We start from the raw sequence: 22,978 nt of genomic DNA, 5'->3' as shown, positions 1-22,978 counted from the left end.
ATATGTTGCTCAACTGTTACATGAGTACAGAGCACGTCTCACGCAGGATCTTGCTGCCAATGTTTGCCAGCGTGATTCTGCATACTAGCTGTAATATTTTCATCCAGTCATATGCAGGTGCCCTTAGGGTTTATTGACAGGTGAATTAACATGCATTCCTTCTAAACCTTCACTGTGAAGAAAACATTTTTCTAAACCTCACCATAAAATAGTTGGACTAAGACTAGTTTAGAGGTACAAAGTGTCTGTATAGTTAGGATCATGCAAATATTAACCAGTTCATACCTTCAAAAAAAAATTCTAGAGATCCTTTAACCACTTAAGGACCAAGCCTATTTTTCAAACTTGTTGTTACAAGTTAAAATCATTTTTTTTTTTTTGCTAGAAAATTACGCCCAAACATTATATATTTTTTTCTAATACCCTAGAGAATAAAATAGCGGTCGTTGCAAGCGCACTTTTTTTGGAAAAAAAAACTTTTTTTAATTAAAAAATAAGACAACAGGAAAGTTAGCCCATTTTTTTTATATTGTGAAAGATGATCTTACGCTAAATAAATTGATACCCAACATGTCACGCTTCAAAGTTGCGCCCGCTCTGGAATGGAGACAAACTTTTACCCTTAAAGATTTCCATATACAACATTTAAAAATTCTACGGGTTGCATGTTTTGAGTTACAGAGGAGGTCTAGAATTATTGCTCTCATTCTAACGATCGCGGAGATACCTCACATGTGTGGTTTGAACACCTTTTTCATATGCGGGAGCTACTCACGTATGCGTTTGCTTCTGCACGCAAGCTCGGAGGGACGGGCGCATTTAAAAACATTTTTTTCTTATTTATTTTACCTTTAATTTTTTATTTTTACACTGTTCTTTTAAAAAAAAATTGTGTCACTTTTATGCCTATTACAAAAAATGTAAACATCCCTTGTAATAGAAAAAAAGCATGACAGGACCTCTTAAATATGAGATCTGAAGACCTCAGATCTAATATTTACACTAAAATGCAAGAAAAAAAAACAAACAAAAGTCATTTGAAAAAAATAAATAATAAATGTCCCTTTAAGAGCTATGGGCGGAAGTGACGTTTTGACGTCTCTTCCGCCCTGCAATGATGTGGAGACAGGTGGGCCATCTTCCCCTCACTCAGCTCCATACCACAGAGGGGAGCGGATGCGATCGTCTCCACCACTGCCAGCGGCACCGGAGGGCACCAGAGCATGGCGGGAGGGGGGGGCCTCTCCCGCCGATGATAAAAGTGATCTCGTGGCGAATACACTGCTGGGACCCCTTTTATCTTAAAGCAGACTGCCCGCTGTAGAAGAGGATACCGAGGTTATGGCAGCTAGATGCTGCCATAACAATATTCGTCTTCAAAGTGCCGACGTATAACGACGGTGTGCGGTCCATAAGTGGGTAAGGAAGGGTTTCTCAACTGGGGTTCCTCGAGAGGTTACTTGGGGTTCCTTAACCACTTCAGCCCCGGAAGGATTTACCCCCTTCCTGACCAGAGCACTTTTTACAATTTGGCACTGCGTCACTTTAACTGCTAATTGCGCGGTCATGCAATGCTGTACCCAAACGAAATTTGCATCCTTTTCTTCCCACAAATAGAGCTTTCTTTTGATGGTATTTGATCACCTCTGCCGTTTTTATTTTTTGCGCTATAAACGGAAAAAGACTGAAAATTTGGAAAAAAAATTATATTTTCTACTTTTTGTTATAAAAAAATCCAATAAACTCAATTTTAGTCATACATTTAGGCCAAAATGTATTCGGCCACATGTCTTTGGTAAAAAAAATGTCAATAAGTGTATATTTATTGGTTTGCGCAAAAGTTATAGCGTCTACAAACTAGGGTACATTTTCTGGAATTTACACAGCTTTTAGTTTATGACTGCCTATGTCATTTCTTGAGGTGGTAAAATGGCAGGCCCATTTTGGAAATTAGACACCCCAAGGAAATTGCTGAAAGGCATGTTGAGCTCATTGAATATTAATTTTTTTTGTCCCGTGATTTTTTTGTCAAGTGATTGAATAATGACAAAAAAAAAAAAAAATTACAAAAAGTTGTCACTAAATGATATATTGCTCACACAGGCCATGGGCATATGTGGAATTGCACCCCAAAATACATTCAGCTGCTTCTCCTGAGTACGGGGATACCGTATATGAGCGTTTTTTACTCCCTAGAGAACAGACATTTTTTTAAGCCCAGTGTGCATGGAGCCTAAAAGTCCACTACAAAAACACTTTCATTTTCTCTCAGTCATTTTTGCTTTTTCCAGCCAGCTGAGAGTTGGCAACCTGCTAGCCTTCTAATCTTTCATGTAAATGCCAAACAAACCACAGGGGTGGGAGCAGATTGCTGAGACCAAACTTACAGAACTTCACTGCATTGCTCCAAAGTTCCTGCAGCTACAGAGATCATTTACTGCTTAAATATGTAATCATTATATTTCAATGTTTTCAGCATGGCCACAGTTGTACTTTAAAGCCCAACTTGTGGATAAATAAAAAAGCCTCCCCATCAAGAGTTTAAAGCAAAAAGAACACCTCTACGAGTCTACATACAATACTTACCTACTCTCTGGCCCTTACTGCATGCAGTAATTCCTTTCCATTCCACCACTAGATGATCCCAGTTTTTCAGGTTGCATGATGCCTAGGATCATTCAACGCGGAAGACTAAGGACATCTTGTGAGTACAGGGTGTCATACACTTGTCATTCCCCCCTGGGGCCTCACCACAGTGCCCTGTACTAACATACAATTATGCATAGAGTGATGCTGACATCCTCTCAAGGACAGTGCCACACTCTGCATTCTTGAGAATTGCCGGAGAAGATTCAAAGAGGAAAAGAACCTTGTGTGAAACATGACCTGCCTGAAGACACCTGAAAATGTGAAGTATTAAAGAAAACCTTGAGAAATATAACCAGGGGGTGTTTCCAGTGGGGTACAGTGGGAAGGTTCTCAGGGGTGGGCTTGAATCAATGGACATGCTTTCCTAACTTACCCTAATGACACCTCTAAAATAAGCCTGAATGCTTTATACGCAAAAAAAACGGGTGGGGCATGTAGAAGAGCATGTGCAATTCATCTGTGCCTAGCACAGCATAATTGTCAAGGAAACTCTGTTGGCAGGCCATTCATTTCAACAATCCTTTTTCCATAAGATTACTGTATATGTGCATTTAATGTATTTTAGGTATGTTTTTTTTACCCGTAAAATCCTCCCTTGCCCCACCATCTTGAATGTGATGTCGGCAACTCCAGCAGACTCAAAGCTGTCTCAAGTGACACTCTATAGGATTCCCCTTTGCTTCTCCCTCAACAGCTACACAAAATGTTGTAGGGAAGGGAGGGGTGGAGGAGCTGGGCCAGCACGGAGGTAATTACACACTCCCAGAAGATGAGTGGTCTTGGACATAAAAGGAAGGAGAGGACTGTGCTAGGGAATAGACTCCTGCCAAAGTAGTCAAATTTGCTAGCAAATTCGGAGGCACATTAAAAGCCAATAAAAATAATTTACAGAAAGAAAACACAGAAATGTATACTTGATTTTTCTGCGCTTTTGCCTGCAATTTTTTTAAGTTGATGACAGGGTCTCTTTAATTCATTCATGAGTCAGTACTCAGTAAAGTCATTAATTGTGTATGTCAGTTAATGCTGTCATTAAAGTCACACACTGATTATGGAAGTCTTCCAGGATGGAACACAGAACTGCCAGTAAAGGTAAAACACATCTGGATTGAAGGATTATGTCATATATGCAGTTCTCAGTAGTTTACACTGACGCATTTATTTCATAAGAAATAAAATGACTCTTTACTGTGAGTTAACCACCTGAGGTCTTTGGTCATGGTTGCCTCTATACATTACAGCCAATGTTGAATGTAGTTCTCAGCAGGACTGTTGCTATTCACACATCACTCATAACTGTCCCCCAATTGGAACCAAGTCCGTCTTTCCTCCTCCGTTGTCCTTTTTTGGTCTGATGTATAGACCTCTATAAAATGTTTTGCTTATCTACTAAAAGTGTTGAACTTCATTAAATGTCATATCCAACATCTAAATTATTGCATTCTATAGAGTATAAAGCTGATAAAATGGAAAAGTAATGAAAAAAACACCCGTGTACACACGTGCGGAATGTCCGACAGAAAAAGTCAGACGGGAGCTTTTCATCGTATATTCCGATCGTGTGTATGCCCCATCGGACTTTTTACGGTGAAAATTTTGACGGACCTAGAAAGAGAACATGTTCTAAATATTTCCGACTGAACCAATTCCTATCGGGAAAACCGCTCGTCTGTATGCTGTTCCAATGCACCAAAAACGATGCATGCTCTGAAGCAAGTACAAGACAGAAGCTATTGGCTACTGGCTATTGAACTTCCATTTTTTAGTCCCGTCGTACGTGTTGTACGTCACCGCGTTCTGGACGGTCGGAATTTGGTGTGACTGTGTGTATGCAAGACAGCTTGAGCGGAATTCCGTCGGAAAAACCTTCAGAGTTTATTCCGACGGGAAAACCGGTCGTGTGTACAGGGCATTGGGATTTTACCCCAAATTTTCTTCCTTTTTACTTTATTATAGTCTGTGTAACTGGGGCTGGGGCAGGGGTGTGTGACTTGTCTAACAAGCTGTGTGCCAAAAGGTGTCCCTCTGTCTCATCTCAGAAAGTTGGGAAGTATGTTCAAAGACGTGTTATCAACACAGAACATTACAGTTATTGAGGCTTGTATTATAATTTCACTTCTCATATCTTCACCCACTCTACACAATGATATGAAATCTAGATAATTCTGTTGCTTCTTCTTAAGGTTTATACTGTTTTATAGTTATTCATTAATATAACTACTGCCTACTCCCTCCTAGCAACCCCCAAAGTTTTATAACCATCTGTCCACAGTCCTGGAGATCTGGAAATGACTTCACTTCTTCTGCAAATAAATCTGGTTCATCCCTAAGGAGAGACTGTCTATCATGTGTGCCATGTTAGTTATGATGAGGTAATAACGCTGCAGCATAAATGTAATTTATTTTTTTTCCCGAAAAAAAAAATTGCGTCTGAAAAATCGCTGCGCAAATACTGTGTGAAAAAAAAAAATTTGCAACACCCACCATTTTAATCTGTAGGGCCTTTGTTTTAAAAAAATATATATAATGTTTGGGGGTTCAAAGTAATTTTCTTGCAAAAAAAATAAAAAAAAATGTTCATATAAACAAAAAGTGTCAGAAAGGGCTTTGTCTTCAAGTGGTTAGAAGAGTGGGTGATGTGTGACATAAGCTTCTAAATGTTGTGCATAAAATGCCAGGACAGTTCAAAACCCCCCCAAATGACCCCATTTTGGAAAGTAGACACCCCAAGCTATTTGCTGATAGGCATGTCGAGTCCATGGAATATTTTATATTGTGACACAAGTTGCGAAAAATTTTTTTAAATGATATATTGCTCAAACATGCCATGGGCATATGTGAAATTACACCCCAAAATACAATCTGTTGCTTCTCCTGAGTACGGGGATACCACATGTGTGGGACTTTTTGGGAGCCTAGCTGCGTACAGGACCCAGAAAACCAATCACGGCCTTCAGGCTTTCTAAGGGCGTAAATTTTTCAATTCATCCCTCACTACCTATTACAGTTTCAGAGGCCATGAAATGCCCAGATAGCACAACACCCCCCCCCCCCCCCCCTCAAATGACCCCATTTTGAAAAGTAGACACCCCAAGCTTTTTGATGAAAGGCATGTTGAGTATTTTGCAGATCTCGTTTTTTGTCACAAAGTTTTGAAAATTGAAAAAAGAAAAAAAAAAAATCTTCTTCATTTTCAAAAACAAATGAGAACTGCAAAATACTCACCATGCCTCTTAGTACACGGCTAGGCTCCCAAAATGTCCCACACATGTGGTATCCCCGTACTCAGGAGAAGCAGCAGAATGTATTTTGGGTTGTAATTCCACATATGCCCAAGGCATGTTTGAGCAATATATCATTTAGCGACAACTGTGCAAAAAAAAAAAAAGTTTGTCATTTTCCCGCAACTTGTGGCAAAATATAAAATATTCCATGGACTCAACATGCCTCTCAGCAAATAGCTTGGGGTGTCTACTTTCCAAAATGGGGTCATTTGGGGGGATTTGTGCTATCTGGGCATTTCATGGCCTTCGAAACTGTGATAGGTAGTGAGGAGTGAAACCAAAAATGTATGCCCTTAGAAATCCTGAAGGCAGTGATTGGTTTTCGGGGTCCCGTACGCGGCTAGGCTCCCAAAAAGTCTCACACATGTGGCATCCCCCGTACTCAGGAGAAGCAGCTGAATGTATTTTGGGGTGTAATTCCATATATAATCGTGGCATGTGTGAGCAATATATCATTTAGTGACAACTTTGTGTAATTTTTTTTTTTTTGTCATTTTTCAATCACTTGGGACAAAAAAATAAAATATTCAATGGGCTCAACAAGCAGTAATTTCCTTGGGGTGTCTACTTTCCAAAATAAGGTCATTTGAGGGGGTTTTGTACTGCCCTGCCATTTTAGCACCTCAAGAAATGACATAGGCAGTCATAAACTAAAAGCTGTGAAAATTCCAGAAAATGTACCCTAGTTTGTAGACGCTATAACTTTTGCGCAAACCAATAAATATACGCTTATTGACATTTTTTTATGACTAAAATTGAGTTTATTGGATTTTTCTTATAACAAAAAGTAGAAAATATAATTTTTCAAAATTTTCGGTCTTTTTCCATTTATATCACAAAAAATAAAAATCGCAGAGGCAATCAAATACCATCAAAAGAAAGCTCTATTTGTGGGGAAAAAAATGACGCAAATTAGCCTTTGGGCACAACACTGCATGACCGCGCAATTACCAGTTAAAGCAGCGCAGTGCTGGTCATTGAGCAGCCTAATCTTCCGGGGCTGAAATGAGTAAAATATTAAAATAAGACATATAAAATACCAAATGACAAGAACAGGGGGAACAGAGGGAATGTGATCACTTACTAAAAAGGGGAAAAAAGGTTGTTATAAAAAAAAAAAATGTAATCTAAACACAAATGTTTTGCCTTTCATTTCTATTTAAAACCGAGTTGTTTTATACAAGTTGATAGTTTACAACCACTTTAATGCGCCGTACACACGATCAGAATTTCCGACAGAAAAAGTCCGATGGGAGCTTTTGGTTGGATATTCCGACCGTGTGTATGCCCCATCAGACCTTTTCTGTTGGCATTTCCGATGGACTTAGATAGAGAACATGTTCTAAATTTTTTCTGCTGGAAATGTCGACAAAGGTTATCCCGTTGGCAAGTCCAACCGGCATAAGGGTGGTGGGTTTGTTGCAAATTGAGTGTTCGGCCACTTTAGGGGCTAATATACCAAGTTTTATGTTTAATACAACAGAAAGATGGGACAGAAAGCATGCAAAAATGTGAGTCACATAAATGCTGAAATAATAATCTAAAGAGTGCTCAATGAAATACACTACACGTTCCATTTAAGTCATATAAAGTACAGCATATTGACTATATTTGGGCTGGTATATTAAATATATAAGATGAACTACATTTTGTACAGTTACCTATCCAGATTTTTTCAATCAAAAACTAGTTGAAAGTAGTTTAGAAAATGCCCCGTTGGATGGCCAGCATAGGACCACATGTGTCTTTGGTTCACCCACTACAAAGTAACTTCCAAGTAAATCCTCCCACGGCCTGATTTCAGGCAATGTGACAAATGTTTTGCTGTCATGCCTCCTCTGCCAAGTCATGTGTTTAGCCCACAAATAGTTTAGCACAGATTAGATAACAAGTATTCCACAGAGAGTGATTGTAATCATTGATGATTCGAGCTCCCAAATACCTGTCATCGCCAAGATTGATGCATTCAGGAAGAGCCAAGCTACAGCCGAACAGCATGATGTGTTGATAGCAGCTGAGGCGGCTGAGATAACCAAAGAACTTTAAGAACATCTCCATATCAATGATCTTCACAAAGGAGAACACAGATTTTGGAACAGTCAGATTGTATGGTAGCATTTGGCACTGGCTGTATGTGACGTTTACACAAGTTTCTGAAAGGTAAAGGATAAAAAAAAAGTCAAAATCAACACAACCACTAGACAGAGTAAAATTAGCATTTCAGAATTTACCGTATATAAAGCAGAGGTTATGCCTGTCTGGGTGGCAGAGAGCTGCATATGGAAGTTGTTCATAGGAAGTAATGCTTAAAGTGGTTGTAAGCCTCTGAATTGAAAAATGAACAGAGCATATTTCTCTATAGTGTGTATTTGTCTCAATCCAAAGCACTGTCTCCTCTCTCTTCCCTTCGCTATCTGAACACCCTCTTTCCAGCACACAAAAGGTAATTGATAGCCTCAGCTGTGCATACTTCCCTATGAGACTGTGTGTGTGGGGGGAGGCTCCACTCAGGTCTCAGATTACACTCCGCTCTCCTCTCTGTGATGTGCAAATGTGTGACATCAAAAAATAACCTTTGACCTGTGTGTTTTAGAAGGATGTAGAGAAGAGAGTAGAGCTGCACGATTCTGGCCAAAATGAGAATCACGATTTTTTTGCTTAGAATAAAGATCACGATTTTTGCGGCGTAAAATCTTTCACATTATACATGCAAAAATAAATTGCATTTGAAAGACCGCTGCGCAAATACAGTGTGACATAAAATATTGCAAGAACCACTATTTTATTCTCTAGGGTCTCTACTAAAAATATATATATATAATGTTTGGGAGTTCTAAGTAATGTCCAGCAATTTTTTAGCAAAAAAAATTTATTTTAACTTGAAAACAACAACTGTCAGAAAAAGGTTTTAAGTGGTTAAACGTTCCTAATTTACATACAGAAGTCTATTCCTTTGATGTAAAAGACAAATTGATACAATGTTTAGACTTAACATTCCACTGATAGAATATTTTAAAACTTGGCAGACTGCCCAGACTTTGACTTTGGCTGAGAGCAGAGAGAAAATTATCTGCATACCAAAGATCGGGAAGATCGGGAAACCCTTGGACAAGATCGCAATGGGGAAAAAATTGTGATAACGATTCTTGACGATTAATCGTGCAGCTCTAGAAGAGAGGGCTGCAGATAAAAGTTACAACTTATGTAGGAGGGTTTGTTTCATCTCTGTGCATCATTTGAGGCTACAGGTCACTTCAGTGGGTATATGTAAGTGTTTACAAACACTTTAAAGCCCAGCACCCCAAACCTTGAAAATCCCTTGCAGTGGGGCTGTGCCCCACTGCAAGGGTTAACTGCACGTTTAGGTCTAGAGGGCATAGAAAAGAAGATTTACTTACCTGATCCTCCGCTCCTCACAGCATCTTCTCCCCCATGCTCCAAGCAGTCTAAGGTCCTGATGTCATCAAGAACAAAGCTGGGTCCATAGCCCTGCACTGGACATGATGATGTTGAGGCACAGTCCACCACCAGAGAGATAAGGAGCGCCGTCTACCAAGGGAGTCTACCAAGGGAGCGGAGGATCAGGTAGGTAAACTGCTTTTACTCTCCCCTAGAATAAACAAGCAGTTAACCCTTGCAGTGATGGCACAGGCCCACTGCAAGAGTGTATTTTCAAATCTCCGGGAATAGGACTTTAAGGAAATGAGTGTTAATGCCTTTGGCAACCATCCAGATACTTACTGTTAAGAAAAATGAAAGAACTGGGTTTCAGTTACAAAAGTAATTACACTACAGGTGAGCATCATTTTCTTCAAAGCAGATTTTACAAATGTACAAAGAATACATAGAGATCCCATTTATTTTTCTTTACCAACATCAGCAACTAGTGTTCATCCAACAATAATGGAACATGCTCTCAAATAATACCATATACATGTGCGCTTCATCACTTATAGAGCTCCATGTATCACATACACCCAAAAGTGGAAGGGCCCTAATTAGCTTTGCGAATGTCTCAAGCATTGCCACAGCTGACATGAATAATCTCCATAATTTGCATAACACTTTTTTTTTTCTATCATCATCTACACCATGTAGCAGCCACAATGCGGTATATTCCTGAAGTACCTCAATCATGAAAATACCACAATATAGCCATTAGGTGGAGCTGACAATCATGGGAAATAAACTTATTAGCGGGGATAATTTGTGACAGCTGTGTCAATTGCTTGTGACATTCACATAGCAACTTTTTTGTAAACTAGACCCCTCAGTGATGTGTGGAAAAGCTGGCTAATAAGTCTAAGACTAGACACCTCGCTGTGTGTTTATATTAGATAGCAAGCAGGCTGCTAAGACTTTTCTCCATAAAAAAGCTGATTTCTGTGCTTCTTTTGTTAGCTTTGAAGATACATTTCTTCTCATTGCTTGTAGCTACCCAGATGAATGAGGGCTTTTTTAAAGTGGTTTAGCTGCTTGTTCAGAATATGTAAATATTTTAGTGTAAATAATCTGTACACAAGGTTCACTTTAACCAGTTTTGTGCCTTAGATGTACTACGTACACCAAAAAAAAAACACTGAAGTACACAGGGCATACATAGCACATCCCACCTCTCCTCCCCTGTTGCTGCTTCTCCTGATGCTTTCACCAGCAATTAGCGGCTGTCAAAATGACAGGCAAGACTTTTTCATGTAAATACTGCAGCTAGCTCTAGCCACCTCTGACAAAAACAGATCCTCTGACTAGTATTAAACACTGTTCATACTCACGATTCAGAGACAGAAATTAAAGCAGGCCTACACCCTCTTACTCAAATTCCTTTTATTCCACCCCTCTTCCCATCTTGTAGAAGTATCAGGTTTTTTTCTTTGTTTACCTTTTCTTTTTTTTTTAGAAAAAAAAGTCCGGCCTTTCCTTCCCATGTCATTCCCATTAGGCGATTGATGCGCATCCTGCCCACTGTGACGTGCATATTCCAGGAGGCTTAGCCATCCATTCAAAGAAAGAAGGAGGGGGTGGGCCTATAGGCGTGTCATCTAGAGGCTCACCTGCTGAACCCCGAAGAGCCGGAAGGCCTCTCGATGACATCAGACTGAACATGTCAGGTCGGAACTATGGCCGGGCGTGAGAAGATCTCAGTGGGACAATGCTGGATCCACTGGATGGGGGGAGTACCTGAAATGTGCAGATACCACCTTCAGGTAAGCGGGGTCATAAAACAAACAAAAAAAATGGGGGGGGTCGGCCCGAGGTCCTCTTCAACCTTGTTACCTTCTATTTACTGTTTCATTTATCTGCAGATCAAAAGGTTATGTTTCAGTCTGCATATGATAACAGTTAAAGCAACCTTACAAGTATTTTTTTAAGTGCGTTCCTATTTAACACTAATTAACTCTTAGTTGACCCTAATCAACTTCTTCGTTAGCAATTTCTTTTTTTGCCACATTAAAAATGCTCTAAATAGAGGAAAATACCTTTAGTTCGTTTTTAAATATCTGTGCAATTCTCAGTGTCAGAAATATAAATTAAGTGTCATTAAAAGTGTCACAAATTATAAAATAAGATTGAGAATTCTTATCTACAGTACCAAAGTCAAAGTAGAAAAACATGAGTTTTTTAAAATATTTTTTACATATTTCTGTCTATAGATAGCATAAAAAATAAAATATTTTGCAAGAAAATATCATCAAAAGAAAGTCTTGTTGTCCTGAAAAAATACACAATATATTTACTGCAATTACATATTATTACTATACAGGTAATGAAAAAGTATTGCTGAACAAACAGGCTCTTAGCAGAAATGAAAAAAAATGTAGTGGTTAAAGCTGAACTCCAGTTAAACAATTGTATATACTATACATATACAGGATATAAGGATATACAGTATCTCACAAAAGTGAGTACACCCCTCACATTTTTGTAAATATTTTATATCTTTTCAATGTATAACAGTGTAAATTTGCCTCTGACGGCACATAACGTCAGAAGGGGCGGAGTCACTCGGTTACGTCACTGGGTGGCCCCGCCCTTGCCTGTATAACAGCCGTCATTGCGAAAAGACAGCAGTCAGCGGGAGGCCTCCCGTCAAGGCGGAGCTTTTTTTTTTTTTGTTTTTTTTTTTTTTTATATTTTTTGGGCCCGTCGGTGCCATGATTGAAGAAGGATGGATATCACGGGACAGTTTTTTTTTAATAAAGGAATTGTCAAAAACTGTCTTTTGTGGTTTTTACTTTTTTGAGACTTTTTTTGGCGAATGGGTAGGGGTACAATGTACCCCATACCCATTTACATAGGGGGGGCGGGATTTGGGGGCCCCCTTGGTGCTTCCAAATTCTGAAAAGCCCCCCCCGCCCGCAGACCCCCACAACCACCGGGCAAGGGTTGTGCGGATGAGGCCCTGGTCCCCATCAACATGGGGACAAGGTGCTTTGGGGGGGACCCCAAAGCACCCTACCCATGTTGAGGGCAAGCGGCCTGGTATGGTTCAGAAGGGGGGGTGCTCACTCGTCCCCTCCCTATCCTGACCTGACCAATCATCAAACCTCAATGCACTGCGATCTCGCAGTGCATTATGGGGCGTTCCACGGCAATCGATTTTCCCACGAACGCCCCATATGTTCAGTTCGTTTGCGAGCAAACACCCAATGTTCGAGTCGAACTTACGTTTGACTCGAACCATGGGCCCATCCCTAGTGTTACAAGGTATCAGGTGTGAATGGGGAGCAGGTGTGTTAAATTTGGTATCAAACAATAAAACAAATTTCTATCAGCGCAAATATTAATAACCTTAATTACTGTGTAGTGATATGGGTAGTAGGTGATATAACAAAATCCCCCCCCCCCAAAAAAATGAAAAATACCCCCCACCTGACTGCTGCACACACAGAAAACACGCAAAGGATAATAACCTTAATCACTATGTAGTGATATGTGTAGTAGGTGATGTGACAAAATCCCACCACAAACCAAAATTGGAAAAATACCCCCCCCCCCACCCCCACTTGGCTGCTGCACACACAGAAAATGCATTCACTTCACATATAGAATATACATAACAAAACAGTGTTGCGCTTCCTAAATAACTACCAATAAACCCTTAAAGAGAATAGATGATTAACTTGCAATAAAGCAAGATACTGAGTACACAATCAAATATTCTTGTTCCCTGACTGAAAATAGTGAACAATACACAATAATGAAATATACGTGTTCCACTCAGAACAGGACAGGTTCCACTCAGAACAGGCTTCACCATGGTCGACCAAAGAAGTTGAGTGCACGTGCTCAGCGTCATATCCAGAGGTTGTCTTTGGGAAATAAACATATGAATGCTGCCAGCATTGCTGCAGAGGTTGAAGGGGTGGAGGGTCAGCCTGTCAGTGCTGAGACCATACGCCGCACACTGCATCAAATTGGTATGCAATGGCTGTCGTCCCAGAAGGAAGCCTCTTCTAAAGATGATACACAAGAAAGCCTGTAAACAGTTTGCTGAAAACAAGCAGACTAAGGACACAGATTACTGGAACCATGTCCTGTTGTCTACTGAGACCAAGATAAACGTATTTGGTTCAGATGGTGTCAAGCGTGTGTCGCCACAACCAGGTGAGGAGTACAAAGACAAGTGTGTCTTGCCTACAATCAAGCATGGTGTTGGGAGTGTCATGGTCTGGGGCTGTATGAGTGCTGCCGGCACTGGGGAGCTACAGTTCAGTGAGGGAACCATGAATGCCAACATGTACTGTGACATACTGGAGCAGAGCATGTCCCCACCCTTGGAAGACTGGGCCGCAGAGCCGTATTCCAACATGATAACAACCCCAAACACATCTGCAAGATGACCACTGCCTTGCTAAAGAAGCTGAGGGCAGATGTGATGGACTGGCCAAGCAGGTCTTCAGAAATAAAAAATATTGCGCATCTGTGGGGTGTTGTGGAAAATTTTTTGAATGTATGTTGTCAGATGCCCCCCAGTGTCAGTTTTTCATGTGAAGGTATTCACACATACAGACGCTGGTGGAAGACCATTGGACGCGGAAACATTCCCGTTGACACGGCAGATCTGTTGCTCTTTTAGGGATGTTAGATTATGCATTCATCAGGAGCTTGGCCACCTCATGGCGACTGCATTAATGACTCCGAGCATACATGTCTGCGTACATGGGAACTATAGCATAACTATATGAAAATTATGTCTCACTGGGCCATGGTATAGTATGGTTCGCATCACTGGTAACAGTGGGAGTGTGCACACAGTCGTGTTCAAAGACATGTGCTTGCCACATGGTTTTGCACACCACCGTCTGCACACGTCACTACTGTATTCCTATTTCGAAAGTATACATGTCTTTATATGGTCATTCACATCCTGTGTTCATTTCCTGTGAGGTCACAAGCTTTGTAAGAGGTGTTTGGCTGTTGGAAGCCCAACCCTCGAGTTTTGGGACTTCCTGTTATGCTAATAAAGGGGCTCACTCGCAGCTGAGGGCAGGCTTGCTGGCAGAGCGATGTTGTAGCTGGGAACGTAAGCATATGGTCTGTCTGTTTGTGGGGAATGAGGCACACACCAGAAGATGGGCTACACCAGAGGATGGGCTACGGCAGAAGACATATAATCAAAAGGTGAGATGCATTTATATCATTAGACAAAATTGTTATTATTATTAGAAACAGGAGATTTGGCTGTGTGCTCAGTGTGCAGCCAAATTTCGCTGTCAGGGGCATCCTCAAAAGGAAGGTGGAGGAGCGCAAAGTCTCTAACATCCACCATCTCCATGATGTCGTCATGGAGGAGTGGAAGAGGACTACAGTGGCAACCTGTGAAGCTCTGGTGAACTCCATGTCCAAGAGGTTTAAGGCAGTGCTGGAAAATAATGGTGGCCATACAAAATTTTTACACTTTGGGCCCAATTTGGACATTTTCACTTTTGTTGCCAGCAGTTTAGACATTAATAGCTGTGTGTTGAGTTATTTTGAGGGGACAGCAAAATTACACTGTTATACAAGCTGTACACTCACTACTTTACATTGTAGCAAAGTGTCATTTCTTCAGTGTTGTCACATGAAAAGATATAATACAATATTTACAAAAATGTGAGGAGTGTACTCACTTTTGTGATATACTGTATATATATATATATATATATATATATATATATATAACGAGCCCCTGCTCGCTCAATTCCACTCTCCCAACACTCCTCTGTGGCTATAGAATCAGATTGCAGATCGCAACATCTGATGGTTTGGTCATCCGATGCTCCGGGACTAGAACTACAGCTATGTGCCGTTCGAATCCAGTTGTGTAGCTCAGAACAAACACCAGAGGCTGCATGTAAATTCAACTAGGAATCTTTTATTGAGGAATACAGGCTCTTTTATACAGTAAAAGAGGAGGTGCATATCTCCTGCTCATATTACTCTGAACATACACCTGTGACCAGAAACCTAATTAACATGGGCTAATTAACTAATCCCTTTAGACAGCCTAGATGACTCAGACATGACTTTTAGGCCAGACTGGCCGTCTTGTAGCTCAGAAAACCCAATCAACATTATCACAAATCCACACCGAACTCTTCTTCACACAATAGTAGAGTTAATTAACACAAACAACAATGGGGATCTAATGACTCTCGACTTATTTACAATACACATTCTAGCAGGCAACAGACAGACAGGTGGCTGGGATTGACATCAGCATCTCCTAACAGTATTTGTCCCAGCATTATGAATCAGCCACTATTTCTAATATGGCAAATCCAGGGTGCCCAGAGTCTGTGTGTCCTGGGGGACTAGGACCCGAATCCACAGTAATACCACCTCAAGGGTCCCCAGGCATACAGCTCACAAAGAGCACCGTTCCCCCAAATGCCAGGGCCCACGATCGATCGGCAAGAGGCTAGCATTCAGTCCCCTCCAAAAGTCTCTCTCCCGGCTAGGTCTGTCACAATATATATATATATATATATATATATATATATATATGCACTTGAATTTAAGTCTTTGTGCTGCCCTTTTCACATTGTACAATGCAGCTAGTATCAGACAATAAACACCCCTTTCACTTCTTTCACTTTTGGAAATGTACAGGTTAATGCCAGTCAGGATAAGGGAGGTGCTCACAGCCCGAATGCACTTAGATCAGTCCCAGATCTAGGGGGATTCTGGGGTGGGGGGGTTCTGGGGTGGCCTGAGCTCCCCCAGATTTTGATTGCTCCCTTCAGGTCACAGAGTACATCCACTGATCCATAAGCCAGTCTGATGGGGACAACTGATGTAAAGGGGACTTTGATGGGGACATTTGATGTAAGGGGGCACTGTGATACAGACATTTGATGTAAAGGGGGACTTTGATGAGGATATTTCACCCATGTCCCCATCAGAGTCCCCCATGAGGTCAGCTAACCCACATCCTATGTAAACAGGCTCCTAAATCCTTGAGGGCCCTTGTGAAGATGCATGGTCTGCATAAATGATGTGTCCACTCCTGTGCATACACATGCATTTTACTGGTAATAAGCAGAGGTGTAACTACAGCTCACGGGGCTAAACAGCAGGGTTCTGACCCCTTTCTGTGGCACTTGAACGTGTCAACTGTAACAATAGTGTAACAGATTTTAACATAAGGTATGCTTGAATGAAAGACACATAACAGAAGAGGTTGCACAGTCAGTAGGCTACTAGCGAACAGTGCTTTGGCTATAAGTTTCCAGGAAGGTCAGCAGTGCAAAGAATTAACTTTTAACCTTCATTTTCTTACTAACTTCTCTGTCCTTAGTAGCCAAAAACAAAAAGTTGTAGTAGTAATAATAATAACCATAAGGATATTTTATGATTACATGATTTTTTTGTGTTCTTGCAAACAATTACTCTGTAACCCCAATGTAAACTTCTTTAAACTATGCCTTTTTAAAAATTACAAACCTCAGCTATTTTATCAGATTTTAGCTGAAGAAACACTCTGGGATTACAGTTTCAGAAAGACAGTGTTAGGCTACAGGGTAAATATGGCTGGGATGATTAGAAGCTCTGCAAGCAATACATTTACTCAGAGATAGGGGTAAGCAATGGAGAACTGTGACTAGAGACACCATCTAGCATTGACATCAGCTCCTCTGGCTGGAATACTTTACATGGGATTAGGATTGTTGTCAACTGTAATCACTCCAAACCCTACATACAACACCCTTCTGATACAACAGAATCTTGGAGCTCTATACCCTGGGAGACCTTAGAAACATTGCCCAAAACATTGCAAGAATGTGTTTCAAGGGATATACCCTCTTCTTTTGAGCTATTTGATAGCTCTGAAGATGAGGGTATATCCCTTGAAACGCGTTTGAATGTTCAGGTCTCCCAGGTCACAGAGGTCCAAAATACTGTTGCAATTGGATTTATCACAAGTTTATGCATTTACAACTTTCTGAGTATCCTTTTAAAATGGTTGTAAAGGCTGAAGGTTTTTTTACCTTAATGCATTTTATGCATTAAGGTAAAAATCCTTCTGTGTCAGAGGATCCCCCCCCCCCCCCCCTTATACTTATCTGAGCCCCATCTCGATCCAGCGATGTGCATGAGAACAACAGCAGAAGCTTCTGCTGTTGTCAATCAAATTGTGTATTGAAGGAGCGGGGGGGCAGGGCCAAGTTGCCCTTTCTGTGTTTATAGTTGCAGACAGGGTGGCTCGGGTGCAAGCCCGTATAAGTGCTCCCATAAGAAGCAGTTTTCTATAAGAAGTAGAGCCAGGAGTACCAGCAGCGGACCCGAGAAGAGGAGGATCATGGCCAATCTGCGTAGTACCATTGCTCAGAGCAGATAAGTATAACATGCTTATTATTTTAATTTAAAAAAGCAAATCTTTAGTATGACTGTAGGCTTTTTTTTATTAATAAATGGTGCTTATGATAAAGCACTAGATTGGTGTGCCCTCTTTTTTTGGCTCTTCTTTGGAATGATAGATTTCCCCAGTCTAAGGAAAGCCGCAAGGCCGTGAGTGGATTCTGGGTACTGTATGGATTGGATGGAGCAACGAGCCTCCTTGTAATCTTCAGAGTGCTGTGTCATGTTTTGGTATACTTGAGCACAGACAAGGTGTCCCTTTTTCACACAGATTTATACATGTAAAAGGTAGCTGGCTATCTTACCTGCAGTATCAAAAGACACTCTGCAACATTGTTGCAATAAGACGGTTTTCCTCTAGTGCCAGCTAAGACTCTGTGTCATCACATCCTGTCAGCAGAGTGATTACCATCAGGGAGCAAAGCATACAGGGAATTATAGTTCCAGGACTCAAGTTTCACATTAAGATTTAACTGTATGGAACTACAAAAGACCAGCATGCTCTGAGGGCAGGAAAGGAGAGATTCCCTTTTGATTTCCTGAGGAGAATTCAAACAGCACGAAGAGATCAGACCTGAGGGAGAAATGCTGTTTCCTAGGTAAATTCACCATGCGATTTAGGCCTCCGCCGCCAGTCGGGACATCCAGCCTGAGAGAGGGGGATCCCAGTTGCACCTCTAGGTGAACCTGCACCGATGGTGAAGCGTTCAAGTGTGAGGTTACCAGTCGGGTTGCCATTAGAGCCGGCTGTTCCAGGCCATTCATTTTGGCCTTGACCACAGGGTTGGGTGAGAGGGCCCATTTGCAGGAAACAGGGACACTGCACCACAGAAGAAGTTAAATGGACACTGTATACAGACATCATTGCTGTTAGTCATCTTGCTGACACTTGTAGTGCCACAAGGCTAAAAGGATAATGTCATCCATTTCCAGGGGCACTGTATACAGACACCATTGTCCTTTCACCTTGCTGAGAAAGATCCTGCCTGCTTCACTTGATAATCTGGGCCAGTTGTGTTGTTTGGCCCTGCTATTCAGGAGTTTAAGTGCACCAAAGAAAGTGGCTAGCTAAAGACACAAAGTTTTATCTCTTCTTCAAAAGGACCAAAGCTACTAGTGCCATATGGATTGGCACACACGTATTCAGGGCTTTGTATCTGCAGTGGGTGTGTGGGACAGTTTATCTAGGAAGTTAAGCCATTACATGTTGATTTGAATAAAGTGTTTAAAGTTGGGCCTGTGGTGCCAGGGGACAGAAGAGAGAGGCCTGACACAAAGAGGGTCATTCCTCTGCTCTCCTCCTGCCTGGACTCATAGAGCCAACCTGAGTAAAGGTAACCAATCTAATACGGCTTTCCATATTGTGATTTATTTTTCATGTAAGTGTGCCTCTGCTTTTTGGGTTATGCTTAGGTTTTGAATCCCCTGAAAGCAGCCTGAATATAGTATTGAGCTATATTGCTCATAAACTCAGTTATTGCTCTCCCATTGCATTCCTTGAACATTTATATTTTTACTGTTTGTTACTTTTCCACAGAAATATTGCAGTAAAGACAATTTATGTGTTTTATCATAACGTGTGCGTTTTTCATTGGTTATTGCACTTACACTATTGCCAGGTGTGCCAGAGGGGGCTGGGACTGTTATGGGGTTGAGAGGCAGAGTAATGGACTGAACAAACTTAATCAGCTCCTCCAGGGGTAGCGCTACATACATTTAATTTGCCAACCTCCCTAAGTGGGCTCCCTTCCACCTCCAACCTCTATAGCAGCAATATGGGTTACTGTGACTACAGTTCTGCCACTGGTTAGTGGAAAACATATGTTTATAGCTATCAAAGGGAGAAGTATTTCTACTGTTGGCTGCTCAGTATGCTCACACAATCATGGACAAACCATTGCATTCTATACTACACATGGGAATCAGTGATGTGTTGTAGAATTAAATATAAACATCTAGTCACTGACCCATTTTAGACTAATTTGCAGACGCTGGAAGTAGAGAATAAATATAAGCTTCAACGCACCATCCTGAAGAGTGAATTATCTTTTATTAGTAAAGATTAATGACACCTAAACAGTTGTCACAAGACTAAGTTAAAGCGTAACGCCACTTTTGTTGAGAAAAAAAATTCCCTTCTGGGTAATCCATGTACATTGCAAGGATTATAATAACCTTTGCTGCAGATTCCTACCTTTTGTTATACTGAAGTAATCCATATGTGTTTGTCTGTGCCTCTGTACTTAGTGGGTCTAATGGGAGTGGTTTCATAATTAATTGTCAGGTGTGCAGCAGCAGGGTACTAATGAGGAAATATGCTGGGCCTGCATCCCTTTAGACATGCTCCAAATTGAAAGTATCTCTCCAAAAATGACATTTTTGTTGCAGGGGATGCCTGAAATCTGACTTGTATCTAAACTGGTGAGCCAATCACACAAGCAGGAAATTACATTTTTGGGGAGTGGTCAGTACACACTCTGTGTACAGAACAACTGCATGTAGCCATATTGTAAGTCAGAAAATTACAGTGGTTGCAGATTGAAAAGGAAAGGTCATTTTTAATAACATTCAATTACAATATGATGATTGTCGCAATTATATGTGCTATATAATTTTTTCTTTATTTACTATTTTCCCCCCACGAAAGTGGAGTTACTCTTTAAATAACATTAAAGAGAGGCAGCTACAGTATATAAGTCTTCATTGTCTGATGGGGACCACATACTCCATAGAAAATATTATATCTCACATGGAACATTATAGAAGGACTGTTGCATGTTTTCAAATGCAGTTCTGGGTTTGTTTCTGTTTGTCACATTAAATTATCTTACTGTGTCCTTTTTCTTTTTCTGTGGTATCTTTAGAAAGCAAGGAGCTGCCTTCTATTAAAAATTATTATATGGTTATCATTACTGTTTTTTTATATAGCATTAGCATATTCCACATCATTTACTTGAGGAAGAAAAAAGCGTATTAACCCATCTGAGCATGTAGGCCCTTTACAAAATAATCTAGAGTGGGTGACTGGAGACAAAGAGAAGGCAAATTTATTAAATACCTTCTTCAGCTCTGTGTATACAAAGGAGCATGGTGGAGCTCATGTCCATAATGGGGATGGTATTGAACAGCCCCAAATGATCCACAAAGACTCAAAATTGATATGGTCCAGAAATATTTAGACAGAATAAAGGTGAATAAAGCACCTGGGCCAGATGGCATACACCCACGGATACTTAAAGAATTGAGCTCTGTCATTTCAAAGCCATTGTTTCTATTTTTAAGGTACACTTTAATGACTGGCATAGTACCATTGGATTGGCGTAGGGTCAAAGTGGTGCCTTTATTTAAAGAGGGATCAAAGTCTTTACCAAGTGACTATAGACATGTTAGTTTAACGTCTATAGTTGGGAAGATATTGGAGAGTTTAATAAAAGACCACATAGATGAGTTCTTGCTGGAAAAAATATTTTAAGCAACAGACAGCATGGATTCACGAAAGACAGAAGTTGTCAGACAAATCTGAATTTCCTTTTATGAGGTAAGTAAAACCTTAGACAAAGGAGTGGCTGTGGATGTGGTATACCGGGATTTTGCAAAAGCATTTGACACAGTTCCCCAAACACAGCAAATGTGTAAAGTAAAGTCTTCAGGATTGGAAAAATCAGTTTGTAAATGGATAGAAAACTGGCTAAAAGAACATATTCAGAGAGTAGTGGTTAATGATTTATACTCTGAATGGTCTAAGGTTATTAGTGGTGTACCCCAAGGTTCAGTGTTGGGACCCTTACTTTTTAATATATTTATAAAGCATATAGGGTCTGGAATTAAAAGTACCATTTCAGTCTTTGTAGATGACACCAAGCTATGCAGTGGAATAACATCCTTGCAGGATGTTTCCAACTTACAAGCTGACCTCAATGTATTGCTTAATTGGGCAACTACATCGCAAATGAGGTTTAATGTTCATAAATGTAAAGTTATGCACTTGGGAGCTAAGAATATGCATGCATCATACATACTAGGGGGGGTACAACTGGAGGAATCAATGGTGGAGAAGGATCTGGGTGTTCTGGTAGATTATAAGCTTAATAATAGCATGTAATGCCAAGCTGCGGTTTCCAAAGCAAGCAAAGTCCTTTCTTGAATCAAGAGAGGTATAGACTCCAGAGAGTGGGATATAATTTTGCTCCTGTACAAATCATTAGTAAGACCCCATCTGGAATATGCATGCAGTTCAGTTTTGGGCACCGGTTCACAAAAAGGATATCAGGGAACTGGAGAAAGTCCAGAGAAGGGCAACTAAACTAATAAGAGGCATGGAGGAGCTCAGCTATGTGGAAAGATTAGAGGAACTGAATTTATTCTCTCTTGAGAAGAGGAGATTAAGGGGGATATGAAGGGCAACAAAGCTAATAAAGGGTCTGGAGGATCTTAGTTATGAGGAAAGGTTGCGAGCACCGAACTTATTCTCTCTGGAGAAGAGACGCTTGAGAGGGGATATGATTTCAATTTAAAAATACTGTACTGGTGACACCACAATAGGGATAAACCTTTTTTGCAGAAGAGAGTTTAATAAGACTCGTGGCCACTCATTACAATTAGAAGAAAAGAGGTTTAATCTTAAACTACGTAGAGGGTTCTTTACTGTAAGAGCGGCAAGGATGTGGAATTCCCTTCCACAGGCGGTGGTCTCAGGGGGAGCATTGATAGCTTCAAGAAACTATTAGATAATCACCTGAATGACCGCAACATACAGGGATATATAATGTAATACTGACACATAATCATACACATAGGTCTTGATGGACTTGTGTCTTTTTTCAACCTCACCTACTATGTAACTATGTAACTACTATGATCAACATGTATAAATACATATGTGGTCCAAATAGTGAACTTGGTGTTGAGTTATTCCTTTAAGGTAATCACAGAGGACAAGGGGGCACTCTTTATATCTGGAGGAAAAGAGATTTAATCTCCAAATACGTAAAGGCTTCTTCATAGTAAGAGCTGTGAAAATATGGAATAGACTCCTCAAGAGCTGGTTCTTTCCAGCTCAGTAGATTGCTTTACAAAAGGCCTAGATTCTATAACTGGATACTAACATTTATAGGTAAAGTTGATCCAGGGATTATCCGATTGCGTCTTGGGGTATCAAGAAGAGTTTTTTTTCTCCCTGCTGGAGCAAATTGGATCATGCTTTG

At 40.6% G+C, this 22,978-nt stretch overlaps 1 protein-coding gene across 1 annotated transcript in view; it reads right to left on the bottom strand.

Moving 5' to 3' along the window:
• The window catches only part of CORIN (corin, serine peptidase), a 365,126-nt gene that overhangs the window by 209,652 nt on the left and 132,496 nt on the right, over positions 1–22,978 (bottom strand). Inside the window, exon 4 of the mRNA XM_073608485.1 lies at positions 7,876–8,086. Within this exon, the coding sequence (XP_073464586.1) occupies positions 7,876–8,086 (211 nt within the window). The remainder of the gene's footprint in view (positions 1–7,875; positions 8,087–22,978) is intronic.

The sequence above is a fragment of the Aquarana catesbeiana genome, linkage group LG01, assembly GCF_042186555.1.
Source record: "Aquarana catesbeiana isolate 2022-GZ linkage group LG01, ASM4218655v1, whole genome shotgun sequence".
NCBI lineage: Eukaryota > Metazoa > Chordata > Amphibia > Anura > Ranidae > Aquarana > Aquarana catesbeiana.
This window is presented reverse-complemented; position numbering and strand designations above follow the sequence as displayed.